The 15,846-nt window shown below is 38.2% G+C and overlaps 2 protein-coding genes across 6 annotated transcripts in view; one reads left to right on the top strand and one right to left on the bottom strand.

The window, feature by feature from the left end:
* orc4 (origin recognition complex, subunit 4) lies at positions 1-8,063 on the bottom strand. Of its 3 annotated transcripts, none has more exons than XM_008397597.2 (14): positions 7,965-8,063; positions 4,687-4,787; positions 4,136-4,207; positions 3,977-4,053; positions 3,769-3,859; positions 3,621-3,696; positions 3,463-3,548; positions 3,188-3,388; positions 2,507-2,680; positions 2,359-2,445; positions 1,327-1,435; positions 1,156-1,251; positions 340-407; positions 1-261 (listed from the first exon to the last, which is right to left on the bottom strand). In XM_008397597.2, exons 3-14 carry the CDS (start codon positions 4,190-4,192, stop codon positions 79-81), a joined length of 1,305 nt encoding a protein of 434 aa, XP_008395819.1. In that variant the 5' UTR covers positions 4,193-4,207; positions 4,687-4,787; positions 7,965-8,063; the 3' UTR covers positions 1-78. The 3 variants fall into 3 exon arrangements, with proteins under 3 accessions (XP_008395819.1, XP_008395811.1, XP_008395828.1); XM_008397589.2 differs by lacking the exon at positions 7,965-8,063 and adding an exon at positions 7,239-7,324; XM_008397606.2 differs by lacking the exons at positions 4,136-4,207; positions 4,687-4,787; positions 7,965-8,063 and having other exon boundaries at positions 3,973-4,057.
* The window catches only part of mbd5 (methyl-CpG binding domain protein 5), a 23,748-nt gene continuing 15,167 nt past the window's right edge, over positions 7,266-15,846 (top strand). For 2 of the 3 annotated variants that reach the window (XM_008397560.2, XM_008397578.2), the window contains exons 1-2: positions 7,266-7,344; positions 14,362-14,931. In XM_008397560.2, the coding sequence (XP_008395782.1) occupies positions 14,819-14,931 (113 nt within the window). In that variant the 5' untranslated portion in view covers positions 7,266-7,344; positions 14,362-14,818. The other variant, XM_008397569.2, reaches the window with a different exon arrangement.

Here is a 15,846-nt window from a genome sequence, read left to right on the forward strand (position 1 = left end):
TAGCATTTATTTTCTTTAATAATTTATTGTGAATATTTGAAACTAAATGTTGGGTTTATTTTAACAAACGTCTAGAGTCTAGGCGAACGCCGACGTGGCCCACTGCTTGACATCCGTGGGACACTGAGGGTACTTCTGCATCGCCTCCATGATCTGACTGTGGTCCAGCATCAGCCTCATCAGCTGAAACTCCCTCTGGGTTTTATCCGAGGCGCCGTCGGCAGGTTGGATCAGCTCCAGCTGCTGCAGATGCTCGAAGGCCTGCGGTGGGGGGGAGACGTAACTATGACAACGAGGTCTACCTGGGAAGCTTGGTTGGTAAATCAGATGGAAACATACCTTCATTATGACTGGCTGCTCAAAGTTATACATGGAGTTGGACTTCCTCTGCAGGAACTTCTTAAACTCTAAATGCATAGAGTGCAAGTTATTAACTGCTTTTCTCAAGGTCACTTCAAAATGTGTTTGCCTGAGCTTTAGGTTCTGGTCTCCAGAAATCAGGAATTCGTGTTTTTATTTCGCAGAATGAATATTTTATCTACAATGATCAACTGTTGACATGTTTAGTCTATCTTGTCTAAATGTATAAACAAAAAATATAATTAGATTTGTTATTTGGAGTCTAAAGTGACATAAGTGACGTTACTCAAACTCTAAATCTGATTGGTTGATCAGCCCCAAGTGACGTCTCCTCCCTCTAGAAACACATTTTTCATTAAGCTCACATTTCTGTTTTTAAAAATAGTTATATATATATATATATATTCTAATTTTAAAATGTCATGTTTTCATTAAGTGTAAAATATTATAAAGGCTTCCCATGTTTCCATAATGGTTTTCACTGTGATTTTCTTAAGTCCTAAAGCATTAGAGACGACTTAGCAACCCAGATTGATTTGTCAATGAGTTTGTTTCTCATCTGTTAGCGATTCAGGGAATGATGTGTTGCTTTTTCAGATCTTTTATCTCATATTTTTCCTACTTTGTGTCACCATAAGAGYTCCTACATTTTCACAGCACTGAATATTTAAACAGTTACAGTGTTTTTTCCCCGTTTATGCTCATGTTGGTGTGAAACTTGAAGCTGAATTATTCTGCAGAAAACTGAACTTATAGTGACTTTCTTCATCTTTGCATTCACGTCTCCAGGCCTACCGTTGTGAACCATCTGCAGATTGAACGGCTCTCCTTCATAGACGTCGTTGAGGTGCTTCATGGCAATAATCAGGCACAGCTCCAAGATCGATAAACCTACCAGAGAAGAAGAAAGTCTCGGGTTTAATTCAGGTGTGAGACTCGGGACGGGACTCAGGTGAACTGTTTTACCGTGGAGCATGTTTGCGTTGGCGTCAGCGAGACAGAAGCGACTGGCGTCCAGGAGATCCGCCGGCGTGATGGACGGCCTGGCCACCGAGACTCGACTCAAACACAACATCTGAAAGGAATAAGTTTCCTTCTTTTGGAGCAGCAGGACATTGAATAATTCTGAAAAATCTTTCACATGTGGATAAAACCTAGAGCTGGGTTTTTGAGAAAATGCTATCCATTGAAAAAATTTAAATGGTGGCCATGGTCATCGAGGAAATTTGATTTTTGCTCTAAATTATCCAATATTTATCCATGATGGAGACTTTTAGTGCAAAATCATTAACTGGATTTACAGAAATAATATTTACTAATAGTTTTTTGAATTTACAATACAATTGTGCATTAGAATCATCGTAGATAGAAAAAAAAAAAAATCCGCCTCAAAAAAAAAAAAAAAACTCAGACATTTCTGAGCTCCAAAAGTTTAAAATTTGTGAGAAAAAAAAATCTAGAAAAAATACGTGCACATTTTCTGAGCTCATAAAATCCAAAATATTTACCTTTTGGAAATTTTCCAGAAGTTTTCTCTAGAAAATCTTTTAACCTAAAAATTCCTGATTTTCTAGCAGAAATGTAAATTTTTCTACCTACTATGTCGTTGTAGATGAATATTTTTGGTGTGAAATCATAGCCTATATACTTTCAACCATAGACATCATTTGTATTTTCTTGATCTTGTGTTTCTTTTTTGTGGCTCATATTTTTCAAAATGTAGAATATATGTTTGCACCAATATCTGCAGTACTTATTGCCAGTAACAAAAATCAGTGGAAGCTAACTCTAAACCACTAGACAGGTTAAAAGATTAGTAAAAACTATCGATAAACCACTAAAAAGATTTTGAAAAAATAGTGGAAGTTAACACCGGAATTTTAGCAGAAGCTAACACTAACCAACAAGACGACAAATACAAACATTTCATGGTTGTATCCACACTTGGAAGATTTTTACAGTATTTTTTACAGTAATGTGCTGCTTTATTTATCTCACCAGCAGCGTGTGCAGGGAGCGGAAGTCCGTACTGGAGTTGAAATATCTCTGCAGAACCTCTTCAGCTGATTTGTCTTCACAGAGAGTCTGCAGGAGAAGAAGCTAAGATCAAGAAATCCTGTTTCCGTTTCAGGACTTACTGACTCACCGTCACGCCGGCGTTCCACTCCTGAGCGAACTTTCCATCCGGGAAGTCGTCCGGCAGGCTGAGCTGATCTCGGATCCGCTCCAGGTACTGAGGGAACGTCAGCTTGCTCAGCAGGTGCATCTGACGGTGGGAAAACCGAGACTTCACCCGCTTCTCCAACAACTCCAACACATCCTGGGAGAAAGAACCCAGAGAGACGTCATAATCCATTTTATTTATGGTTTTGGTTGCGTGAGATTTTATATTTCCGTTTGATTTATTGTTTTATTTTTATTTAGAATATTTAAAATGTCTTCCAGCTGCAGCGTGGCATATTCTGTACAAAATTAAAGTTTGCCATTATGAAAATGATCTGAAAATGACAATATTATTGTGCATCACAATCATTTCTGGGACAATTTATTGTATAAAAACATTTGTTATTGTGACAGGCTTCGTCACATTTGTCATATTCTAGGCATTTCAAAATAAGTGAATAAAATGAGAAGAAATTGAATTGTGTGGAAATCTGGTGGTTTTTTTGTGCCGTTACAGCGCCACCAATTGGCCCAGCACCATTTTCTGTGGCAATGCATCCTGTTTTAATCATTTACAAAAATGTGCCTTAGAAATTATATCTAGTCAAAAGTGCTAGGTAAAGTTTGACCTTTAACCTCAGTAATGCATGAATGCATGACCCACCAGCCTGCAGGTGAGGCCGACTACCGCGACAGGCGCCTGGGCAGACTGGGAAACATCAAACAGGTTGTAGAGCAAAGTCTGGTTCTTGTGCTGGGCGAACAGGTCGAACTCGTCCAGGACGAACAGCACCGGACGGCTGCTGCTGCGATCGCCTTTCTTCAACGCATCCAGCAGGAAAGTCAAGTTCTCCGCAAAACTTCCCTGAAGTCGGACAGAAATCTGGTTTTGAAGCAGTTTTCTTGCAGAACCTCCTACTAAAGCCTGCCGTTACTCACAAACACTTTATCGCCAACAACGTTTTCCAGCTGGAGCTGCCTTGTTATTTCTTTCAGAGCTATTCTGTCGTCCGTCTGCAGGAGGCCTGAAAACGGATGAAAGGATGCATGAGAACCGCTCCTGTTCGAGATCGTATCGTGAAGCAGGTGGAGCTTACCGTTGAGGTGAACCTGCAGGAGGTTTTTCTGCACCTCTGTTTCCTGTGACAGTTCCCTCAGGACGCTCTTCAGCAGCTGCAGACACAGAAACAGACGTCACGCCTCGGGATACGACAATTTTCCAACGCTAACCCGATGGAGGCTCACCATGGTTTTCCCCGCTCCTCTAGGGCCGACGATTAGCACAGAGTTGCTCTCCCCGTGGACCGCCGTTCGCTTCAGCAGCTCCGCCAGGTGTCTGCAGGTAAACATTCAACATTATTCCATTTCTATACTGTACATTTTGTTTTACTAGGACACTTTTGTGAGCTAACCTGGGTGACCTTATTCCAAAACCAGGGATAAATTCACCTACTTGTGTTGAGCCTCCACTCCCTCTGGTTTAACAGGAAGCTGCTGATGGCAAAATCTCTTCCTTAAAATCTGATGAACCTGAAAATAAAACGCACATAAATACAAATTTATAACGTAATCAACATAAACAAAATAAGGGGAAAAGTTCTTCATTTCAAACCTGACTGATGCATTCTCCAATAGGTAGATGAGCATCTTTAGCTTTTCTTTTACTCATGATGATGGGAAAAACCTGTAAAGAATAAGGTTTAATATTTTAACTAATGCGCATTCTACACTTTAAATAAAAAAAACATGTATTTATGTTGATAAATTGAAAGCAAAAAGTCGGCATTGAATAAATCCCTTAAAAAAGATCCGCCAGTAGTTATTACTTGTTTTATTATCGATTACGTCTTTAGTATACTCTACAGAAGGCCTAGCAGGGTGGTTTGTTAGCCGAATTGTAAAGAGAGCATCACTTTTAAAGAATATTTTCCAACCATTACCTGAAGCCACTTAAAAAACTGACAGAAACGATAAGATTTCTAAAACAGCTCAATTGAAAACAAGAGTTTGGTGTAACGTTCATTCCACTTCCTCCCCCCCACTAATTAATCAGCCCGGAGCTGAGAAATTCTGAGATAAAGAACCTTTAATTATATATTTAATAGAGAATTAATTAGTATAAGAATCTGCACAGACAGTAGCTGGACAAGAGAAGTTTCCTACCTGGACGTGTTATGGTGAAAATGCTTCTCTGTATTCGCGGGAATGGAGCGCTGTCACTGATTACCACTTCCTGCTTATGATTGTAGCTCACTTCTGATTGGCTGAGACAGGCAGCCGGCCGGAAAGTGGCACAAAGTAGTTAAACGAAATAAAATAACAACAACAACAACAAAAAAGATACAACAAACACATTTAACATAAACTCACAACTAAATACAATTATTTTTCAAAAATAAAAATAGTAATAATACAACAATAACATCAGCGCTAGAGTTAAAGTTTAAACACAGAGATGTCTAAATGTCGCCCTCTAGGGGCAAAGAAAATTATAACGCAGGCGTTTTTGTTTACTTTTATAGTCCGGTTTTTTCCTTTAAAAATCAACATTTGAATATATTATATTTATATTTCACAGCTTTAAAATTTATTAAAAAGTCGCTGTCATTATTTATGTGTCATTGCTCATTCAAAACATTTATTGTTATTTTCTGGGGTCATGTTCGTTGTGTCCAAATTACATTACTGAATTGATTCCTATATTTATTTCCTTAAACAGTTTTTTTCAGGGTTTGTATTTTTTATTTAATAGTCAATGTTTTGTGTCTTTGTAATAAAATTTCTCATTTTAATATTTTTATGTATTTTGTAAAGCACTAAGAAATAAAGGATGAAACATGAAAAAATATGTATTGCTAACCATTATAATTTACAGCTAAATTAAAAAATAAAAGTTATATTAAACAGTGTAATAAAAGGTGACAGTTATTTTTATTTTATTTTTCTAATAGTATGAAATTTTGGGGATGTAAAAAAAAAGAATATTATAACATCATTGTTATTAAAATGACCTTATCACTCTTAACTATTAAGTGTGTCTATTGAATCTATGCAGAACATGGAAAATATGTTTTCTTTATTGTTGACAATCTTATAAAAATATTCACATTATATTTATAAGTTATTGTTTTTATTAAAATGTAAGAATCTGAGATTCCTCTCACTTTGATCAAACTGGTTCAGATTTTCACTCGTCCTCAGTAAAGATAAAGCTCTGGTTATGCTGTGGCTTTAAGTTGATGGATGAAATAAGCAGAATAAACTAGCAGGTATCTCAGAAATCGCCTGCTTCACTGAGCGCCTGTTTATTCTGTCACATTATGGTAAAATACGACGTTCTGCTGACATACTTAGCTTCCTGTTTGCCCTTATATAAACACATGAAGAGCTTTTTTAAAACCGTGGCCGAACTCGTTTATGGTTTCCTCAGGTTTGACCTTCAGAGCTGCAGCCTCTTCACAGCCGAAGGCCTCATTTTCAAGCTTTCATGGGTTTTATTGATCCTGTTTGAGTGTCTGTTTTGGGTGCAGTGTCAGTTTTTTAGATTTGCGCATTTATACTGGACTCTTATTTACAATTTAGCTGCAGATAATGAGCAACACTGAAACTCAGGATAATAAAAGCATTTTGTGAAATAAATCAAATAATTAATGACTCATTCTGTGGGATTTTTTAGGGTAATTTTGTTATTTTCTCTTTTTATTCTGTTTAAATAAATGCATGTTGATTTGTTTATTATTATTATTATTATTATTATTATTATTATTATTATTATTATTATTATTTTGTCAGATTAGAGGTCCTATAGAATGCAACTGTTTGTCCAAATTTTTTTCTTTTTCTAAAATCAAACATTTTCTGACTTGTGTTTTCTGATTGTGCGTGTCTTTCTGAAAATATTTTTTGTTAGTATGTCTAAATTTTGATTCCTTTGCTATTTTTTCTCAGGTTTTACATTTTGTATTTGTTTTTAATTATTAAATTTGGATTGAGTTGTCAAACCTTCACGCTTTATTAATGTTTAAATTATTTTTTGCATCATTATTATCTTAAAATAATGATTTACAAGTTTTGCTTTAGTGTTTTTTCTCATTTTTCAAAAGATTTAGTTGTTTTCCCATCATTTTTTATACTTTAATTCTGTGATGGCCGCTTAAAGGCAAGTGTTTGCCAAATAGTATTGTTTTGTGTAACATCTTTGCATCTTCTTTGCTTTTATATTTAATAATGTTTCCAAAATGTCTCATTTAATGAAATGTTTTTGTATTTTTGAATTTTGTTGTCAAATATCAATGATTATGAAAGGCTCAGTTATTATTTGAAATAATCTGTCTTAAAAAATAAAATAGTAATTTTGCCTTTGTATTTTAAATGCTCTAAATTGATCTTTAATTTGCATGTTCATGTTCTAAAATTTTCATTTCTCCATTTTGAAAGTGGTGATTTGTGTAACTTCTCATATTCATACATGATATCTGTACTTTTTTGCTTTTGTCTTGCAAAAGTTGCTATTGTTTTCTCTGTTAATTTTGAGCTATGCCGATATTTTGGTATTTCTGAGTGCAATGACACGCTGTGGATTGTGTATTTTTACGGGTTTCATGTCTGTGACTCATCCCAGCCACTCCTCCAGCTGTTTTATCCCTAACTTTGCAGCTTTCACCCCGCACATCTCATGCATGCCATTCAGCGCTCCGGAGTAAAACGTGCATCACCTCTCTCCCATCTGCTGGCAGCCCGTGCCGGCGCATGCGCAGCGCGGCTCTCCATCATCTCCAGTATTCCAGTGTAGGAGCAGCAGCAGCAGCAGAGAACTAATGGGTAGGCTTCTTATTCTTATTTTTCTCCTCATCTGAAGCGCCTCCTCGCTCCTTTCTGTCACTCTTTCAGCGGAGGGATGCACTAGCCGGGGTGTCCGGGTAAGAAGGGTCGGTTTTCGGCCTGCTTTGCCGCAGACAGGAGCGTTACAGAGCCTGAAAAGCGTCTCTCTCTTCATCTGCAAACGCAACGGGTTAGCACGGCTGTTAGCCAGCAGGCTAAGCTAGCCGTGCTAACTCGGCCTGGCCCTGGCCTCTCCTTGCCCCCATTCGGCTCGAAACCTAACTGGGGCCTTTCTAAAATATTTCCACCTCGATATTTTGTAAATCGGAACCCGGGCTGCGGGTGCTGGACTTGCCCGAACCCGGTTCCGGTTCGCAGAATAAAAAGCCAACGGTTGTTAGCTTGAGCTGGKCTCTCCGTCTAGTGCATTTTCCTTACAACAAGCTAGCAGGCTAACGGCTAGCTCAGTGTTGGCTCCAGAGCATCAGAGAGCCCTCTGACTGGTCCCAGTCCTCCTCTCTGACACCGAACCGGGTTCGGCGAGGCCGAACAGCCGCTAAAGCAGCGCCATAAAGCAGGTTTCCGCTGTTCAGCCCAAGTCAACAGGCTAATTATCTCACCTTTAGGCTTGTTTTGATGATGTCCAACCGTCTGTCAGGTCCAGATTTTAGGGGGAACTGCTGTCTTTTAGCCAACTGTTAAAGCTGTCAGGGTTGCCTTTAATTTAACGTGTCACTGAGCCAGCGTGGGTTGAATAAATGATCATAAATACTGGATATAATCTACACATTTCTGTTATTGTAAGGTCTTGAGGATCTCCCTATGAAACCTGGAAAATCATATAATTACCCTCTAATTAACATGAAATGGGCAATTTGTATTCCTACTAGGTTTGTTTTTCTTTTTTTAAAATAAAATATTTGTGAAAACAAATAATTTAATGTTGGAGAATTTTAAGAAATCTTTAAATGATCCCAAATCTTTGATTTCCATGATGTGGTGAAAGCAAAATTCACATGTTGTTTAATTAGCATTAAAACTTGTAAAATGTTGTAACCAAAACATTTTTGATTTATGGATTTTAGTGAAATTGCACTTGTTTTAACCCTTAAAACATACATCATTTTAGATGCATTTCACACTATAAGGGAAGTAGAATTTGAAATGATTTCTATTTGTCTGATATTTCAGGGATCGGAGGATTAAAATAAAGAACAATAAAAGAAATGGAGTGGTTAGTCATCTGTTAATGTGTTGGTAATCGCGGATTTGTATATTTATGAGCGTAATATTAGTCTATTTGTGGATTTTTACGTAAAGCGCTTCTAAAATATTCAAAAGAAAATGCAGATTAGCAAATATAGTTGTAATGCTACTTGACGTGCTGGTCATTGAAAAGCAACCAATCCAGGAGCACCATTTATTTTCCTTGGCCCTGATTGGCTGAACCGTGCAGCGGAGATGAGGAAGACTGTAGATATTGGCTTCTTCTGAATTTAAGCGCATTGACGTTTTATTTTCCATTCAGTTGTTTTTTAAACCCCATTTAATTCTTAATATAAAATAAATAAGATTATTCTCTTAAGACAACAACAAGGATTTGATTTATTTCTACCGATTTCCAATTTCTTTGCATTCCAGACAATGTTAGTCTCATTTAAGAATCTCTTCTGCATTTGAACCAAAAACTGTGTTGATTTTTGAAATTCTGTACATTTTGATGTAAATAAAGCACCGTTAGCCTGACGTTAAGTCCAGCATGTTTTTAAAAGTATATTCTGGATATGCATAAATCATCAGAAATTCCCAGAACCTCACTTTGGTGTCGCAAGTTAAATCTGCATTTAAAGGATGTTGCAGCTTAATGGGAGTACAAATCTGCAGCCGCAGACTCGCTGACAGGAGAAGACCTGCTTAAGTTAAAGGTATTTTTCTCTCTGTGAAGCTTTGGATTAATTTACTGTGTATTCAGCATAAAACAAATGGTATCATCTGATAGAGAAATTCAAATTCCTTCCAGGTGATACTGATATCATGTGCATAGTTGCAGAATCTTAAAGTTTCTTCTAAATTCTGGAGTAATTTATTTAAAGTACGTAAAAATGAAGATGCTAAACAAAAGTGGCTGTCTTTGTCGAAAGTGCTAAAAATAGACGGTTGCTCTGCAAAAACATAATTTTAAAATGCAGTTGACAATTTTAGGGATAAATATTGAAAAGAAATATTTGTAAACATTATGTTCTGTTTTAACAGTGAAAATCTGTGATTTTGTGTAGCAAATTTGACTTCTTGTCTGAATAAAGGTCACTACGCAACTTTACATACTTTAATATGGAACAGAAATAAAATAACTTTTCAATAATACAAAATCATCTGTGTTGGTTGAAAAGCAAAAAGCCACGGCATCTTAGAAAATGCAATTTTGTGCCAATATGTCCGGTAATTTATGTTAAAATCATTGAACAGGAAATCTTTGTGCCTTCTGTCTTTATAGCAGTTCTAATGTTGGTTAATTAACTTGTAATATTCCTTTAAATAAGGGAAAAAAATGTTGTTTTTATGCATTTTAAAATATCAGCCAAATATTCTGCTTAAAAACAAAAATGTTTTTAAATGCCTCAGAAAAGAGGCAACATAATTTCTGTTGCCTCTTTTCTGGGAAACATAATTTCTGTTTCCCTTGCTAAGGGAAACAGAAATTATGGTAAGCAAATAAAAGTTACTCTGAAATTAAGATGAAACTGGCATAATAAATGAGCAATACTGTTATAGATTAAAAAAAAATTTCTACTAAAATGTCGCTCTAAAAGATAAAAAAACGTCCATCCACACATCTGCTGTCCACAAAACTGTTTTAGATGTTCACTTATAAGAGTCTCACATAAACCATCAAAATCAAGATTTATATCAATAAACAAAACATTCAACATCACCATTTCTTTTTTATTTTATTAATGGATTAAAATAACCGTACATTGATCAGTTTGCCTCAGTCTGGTGCATTTTTATCCATCTGTTTGTTTTACTCTGATCTGTTTAGCACTATTAGCAGCTGAAAGGTGGGACAATTTGCCATAAAGTTTAGACGTCCTGTGATTTAAAACTTCTTTATTCTAATTAATTAATTAGACATAAACACAGTGATGCTTTAAAGCATCACTGATTGGTCAGACATCCCAAATCCTATCAGATCAGTCTCTGTCTGATTTTATTTCTACATTTCCATAAACTGCTGCCCTTAATGGACCACAGATCCAGTTACTCTGCCATATTTAGCCGAGCTTCTCTCTTATTTGATCTGATTTCTGACCTGAAACGTTTATTTTTCAGAGTCTTGTTGTTTTTTTTCCTCAGTAGCCTAGCTATAGACAAATGAAAGTTAGCGTTCTGAATAGAGGAGCAGCTCATAGAGTAAGAAGGACATTTTTATTTCTTTTTTGGATCGCTTTCATATTTAGTAACATCACCTTGTTTGTTTTCCTTGTTATTAACTGATGGGATCAAATGATTTTAAAAGATGTGTTTACTAAGTAGTATGTACGTTAAATCTAACCTTAGCTGAATTCTTCAGCTTCTGAAATATATGCATGGTTTCACTTTGGTCTCAGCCTCCACTAATTACTTAAATTAGCACCACCTTTCTCCTTCGTTCCATCTCTGTCTCTTAAAACCAAAAAGATGGAGCGAAGAAAAGCCGCAACAGAACTTTCTTCTTCAGTATTTTGCATCTTAAAATGAATGTTGGGAGCTGAGAAATCTGGAAAGTAGAGTTTGAGGAGAGAAAAAAATCAGTAAGAATCGTGGTTTTTATTTGTAAAGATTTAGAATCGATTGGTCAGAAGTTTGTGGCCATTTTATGCAGAAATGATTCAACTACAACAAAACTTGCTAAGCCTGGTGCTTGGGTGTCATTCATCCAGCTGCCCGCCGTGTTTTTGAGTTAAAAAATGTTTAAAGTTGACAGGAAATTTGGAAAATATCACTTGATAATTATGTCTTATAAAAAGATTGGAAGATTAATACCTGAACGTCAACTATAAAATCTGAAAAAATGCAAACATTTTAAAAAGACTTTACTTGTGGCGGCACAAGTAAAGCCTGGTGGCCCGCCAGGCTTATATCTTGGGGCAACCCCTGAACTGGTCCAGTTCCACTGTCATGAATGACGTGCATTTGTACGCTTTTTCATTAAATAATTACAAATGGTTAAAAACTCCTGGTTGGAATAGAACTAACTCCATTTACACATGGATTTGATATCTAAAATTTAAGAAATTTGACACATTAATGTCTCCATTTGTCCGTAGATCATGAGAATCATTTTCAAACCTAGTAGAAACCTTATAATTGGCTGATAATCAGTTGATTAGGAACACAGTGCCAGGACGGAAAGTCAACAGCATCGATGAGGCAGCGGTTGCTGCTCATCGGTCTGGTAGAGGTCACTTTGCTCTGACGTCTCATTTTGATATTCTTAGCGTTTTGCTGCCTGTGAGGCCATTTTGATGCAAACAGTTGTTTTTCCTGTTTTTCACCGTGATGCATTTTGGTTGTTTGCTCTCTCTTCCTCCTGTGGGTAATATCACAGAGCTTAAAATCTGACGTCTCTCCATTATAAATCACTGATGCAGCCTTTAGAGCCCCCAGCAGCAGATGAATCACACTTCTTGTCTCTCAAGTGCTACCTTCATTGCCTCTGCGTCCATGTTGTGTGCATCAGGTAGCTTCAGCCGGGCTGCGGTTTCAGAGCGTTGATGCTCGGTGAAAACGGGAGCAGCTTCCCCACCTGCATCACAGGATCACAGCGGTTAGAAAAGCTTCAGATGTCACTATCTGGGGAAAAAAAGCTCAATTATGTGTGAACCTCTGCTGCTCTCTGGCTGGTTTAGTCCTGAGTCACTCTCTGCTGGGGACAGTGCAGGTAAAACTGGCCACAGCGAGGGAGTCACTTCCTGTTTCACTTCCCAGATTATCAGTGTTGGACATGGAGTCTTTGGAAAATGATCTGTTGTTCCAGACTTTATTCCTTTTCCTATTATTTTATTCCCAATTTCCTTAAATCTGCCCTTTGTCTTCACTCTTCTTCTATTCCTTCCTAATTTCCTTCCTTCCTTCATTACTTATTTCATTCGTTCCTTCTCTTTTCAACCTTATGTTGTTCATTTTCACTCCTTTATACCTAATTTTCTTTCCTCATTTCTTTGTTCTTTCCTTCCTTCCCTTTTCACCCTTATTTTATTCTTTATTTCCTTCCTTACTTCTCACTCTTATCAAGTTTTCTTTCCTTTTCACTTTTCTTTTATTCTGTATTGTCTCATTCATCTTCACTTTTATTTCTAATTTCTTTCCTTCATTCCTTCCTTTTTCACTCTTATTTTATTCCTTATTTCCTTTCTTCTGTTATTCCATCATTGTTCCTTTCCTTCCATCGTTCATTCCTTCCTTCTTTTTTCTGTTGTCTCCTGTCCATTCTTTCGTTCTCCCCTCCCTTCCTTGTGTCCTACCTCCTCCTCCTTTCCTTCCTTCAGGCTAAATCCTCCTCGCTCTCTGCTGTAAACTCCCAGTGAACTTCCATCTTTGTGTTTTAAAATCTGCTCTGGGAAGTTGTGTGGATGTTCAGGTCCTGCTAAAAGCCTCAGTGTTTTAATCTGACATGTTGCAGGTTTAGGCATAACTGGAGTTTCTCCCGTTTGCATGGAAGCAGAGTTAGCAGAGAGCTGCTTTGCCTGAGGTAAAGATAACACCTGCTGAGACGCTTTGTGTAATTTCTAATCAAAATGTCTTCGGTTTACATCCGTTTTCTTCCTTTTCTTTTCTGATGCAACCCAATAAAAAAGCCGATAACCGAAACATTTGTCAGACATCTTCGCGCTGCACTAGGCTCTCGTTGGAGAGGTAATTTCTTCTCAATAGAAATGATGTGCTTTTTGTTATGTCTGTCTTTGCCAAACATGGAGCTCTGGGAAATTAGATTTTAATGATGTGGCCGTTTCACTTATACGATTCCACAGCCGTCTCCTGAGATGATTGCTGCAGCGCTCTGCCTGATAAACAGCTGCCCCTTTCCCCGTGCTCACCTCCCTGCCTCTGTGGGAACATCTCCGGGTTTGTTTCAGCAGCTAAAGGCCTGTTGTGAGTCAGCAGCACCACCAGCTGAGAGGAGACTCTGCTTGCAGCTCCGCTTGGCGAGCGGCGAAAACGTGTGATTAATTGAAGGTCTTAGATGCACCGATCAGTCGCTCTGATCAGTGACTAGGGAGGGGAATCGAGAACCGGTTCTTGTACAGAATCGGTTCTCAATAGTTCAATTACTTGCTTAACCGCTTATCGGTTCACGCTCTGTGTTTTCCTTTAGAAAATATCCAAGATGGCGTATGGGCAAAATATGATTTTATCAGCCGATTTATCAGCAACGATTTCCTTAATTTTAGGAGATTGGTGATACTTGCATGTGAAAGCAATTTCATATATCTCAGCAAATTCACCGTTCTTTGTCTAATTACTCAGTTATGAACCAAAAGAAAAATAATACTGAATTGGCGCAAGTTGATTCCGTTTCTTATGCCCATGTTTTATCTAAGGCGGCAACTAACCATTATTTTAGTAATCGATTATTGTGACATTGAATATGGTAAATTGGCAATTTCAATTTATTGCTGAAACAATCAGATTATATGTGTATTGAAATTATCAACTAATTTAGTAATGGATCTTTAACTGGAGTAAAAAGACTTGATAAAGGCCACTTACCAATTTTTTTTATTAACTGATCAATAGCTAAAGCTAAAATAGTTGGCAATTACTTCAGTGAACAATTAGTCACGATTAATCTGATTAACCCCACTTTTTAAATGGTAACAGTGTGATTTAACATCATGTCAGCTGTTTGTAGAACGTTGTGAACTGTTCAAAGCTAATTTAGTTTTACTGTTTGGTTTTCACAGTACCTCAGATTGATGAGGAACTGGACTGTTTTTAGGTTTTGACTCTTAACTGTCCGTCTTCTCCTCCTCTCAGGAGTCATGGGGAAACCACTACCCAATTGTGATTGGGAACCAAAATCCTGAAAAGATCTCTGATGGTGTTTTTCCTGGGAAATTGACAAGTGTTGAGAAGTAAAAAATAGAAGACTTTTCTTTGGAAGAACTCTGCAGTCCCGATCCTCGCCCCCTCCCTTCTAGCCAATCGGATGGCTCCGAATGACAGGATACAGTAATGGATGTGGTCACACCGTTCAGCGCTGTAGCCAGAATGCAGCTCAGAGGGTAGGGTCAGCTGTGAGCCCGCCTCACCCTACCCTCCCACCACCCCATTAGCTCCGCCAGAGAGCCGACCCCCGCGTCCAGGCAGCAACCCTTCTCTTCCACCCTCCCAACACTGACCCCTCCACCACGGCTTTGGAAGACGGAACATGACGCTGGTTCATGTCTGATACGTACACCTCTGAGGCGTCGAGCGTAAAACCAGTGGAGCAATGAATGGCGGAAAGGACTGTGAGGCGGGAGAGGAGAGGCAGGCCGTCCCTGTCCAGGTCCCCATTGGCTGGCAGCGCAAGGCGGAGCACTGCGGAGGCGTCTTGTATGTGAGGTAAGAACATGTCCAGAAAGGTGGCGTGTCTTACATGCTGTTGGTGTCCTGTTTCCTGTTTGAAGAACAATCTGGTCACTCAGGTCAGCTTCAGGGTTCAAAGTTGAACTCCACCAAAGAAGTCCCAGAGCTAAACCAGATGTAGTTCTTTAAAAACACAGCATCCATCCAGCCAACCATCCAATCATTGGTCTATCATCTACCCAACCATTCGTCTATCTATTGGTCTGGCATTCAACCATCCATCCATCCACTCATTGGTGTATCAATGGTTGGATGAATGGATTCAAGCATTGGTTTACAGTATATCCATCCAACTAATGGTCTTTCACTCATCCAACCAACCATCCAACCATTGGTCTTTCGCTCATCCAACCATTGATGTCATCCATCCATACAGACAGACAGACAGACAGACAGACAGACAGACAGACAGACATTGACTGAAGAGTCTTCATGAACTTTGGTATTTATGCTGAAGATCGTGTCAATTACGGAATCCAGACGATTTTTGAGAAGTGTTAATATAACGATTAGTCCCAACTCATTTATAAGTTATTATTGTCTCTTGATCTGCAAAAAATCCTGTGTTTGAAGTGAAACTATAATTTCTACCATTTGCATCTTTCAAATTCTTGAGCATCAGAAACTACAGCGTCCTGAGTGAAGTATCTTACAGTCTTGATTAGCGCTGTTGCTTATAGGAGATTACTTTTAATAGAAAAGATGTAAACAGGAGGTTTGAGGGTCGGTGGTGTGAATCAGAAAGCCCCTAGCAGGTGTGTTTACTGTCTACACACGGTCAGAGCTGCGATGATTGATCGGCTCTGCAGGAAACAGACACAAACACAGCGACGTTTAGATGCTGCTGCTCCCTGCGTTGAGACACGCATGTCCCTCTGACGCTGCAGTGTG

The sequence above is a fragment of the Poecilia reticulata genome, linkage group LG2 (assembly GCF_000633615.1).
Source record: "Poecilia reticulata strain Guanapo linkage group LG2, Guppy_female_1.0+MT, whole genome shotgun sequence".
Taxonomy (NCBI): Eukaryota; Metazoa; Chordata; class Actinopteri; order Cyprinodontiformes; family Poeciliidae; genus Poecilia; species Poecilia reticulata.

Bases quoted from the DNA above. Each gene is read 5' to 3' on its own strand.
- orc4 (XM_008397597.2), bottom strand. From the start codon at position 4,192: ATGAGTAAAAGAAAAGCTAAAGATGCTCATCTACCTATTGGAGAATGC. The intron at 1,436-2,358 runs GTGAGATAAATA...TATTCCTTTCAG, and splicing joins GCTCCCTGCACACGCTGCTG to ATGTTGTGTTTGAGTCGAGT. The intron at 262-339 runs GTATGTTTCCAT...CCCCCACCGCAG, and splicing joins AGCAGCCAGTCATAATGAAG to GCCTTCGAGCATCTGCAGCA.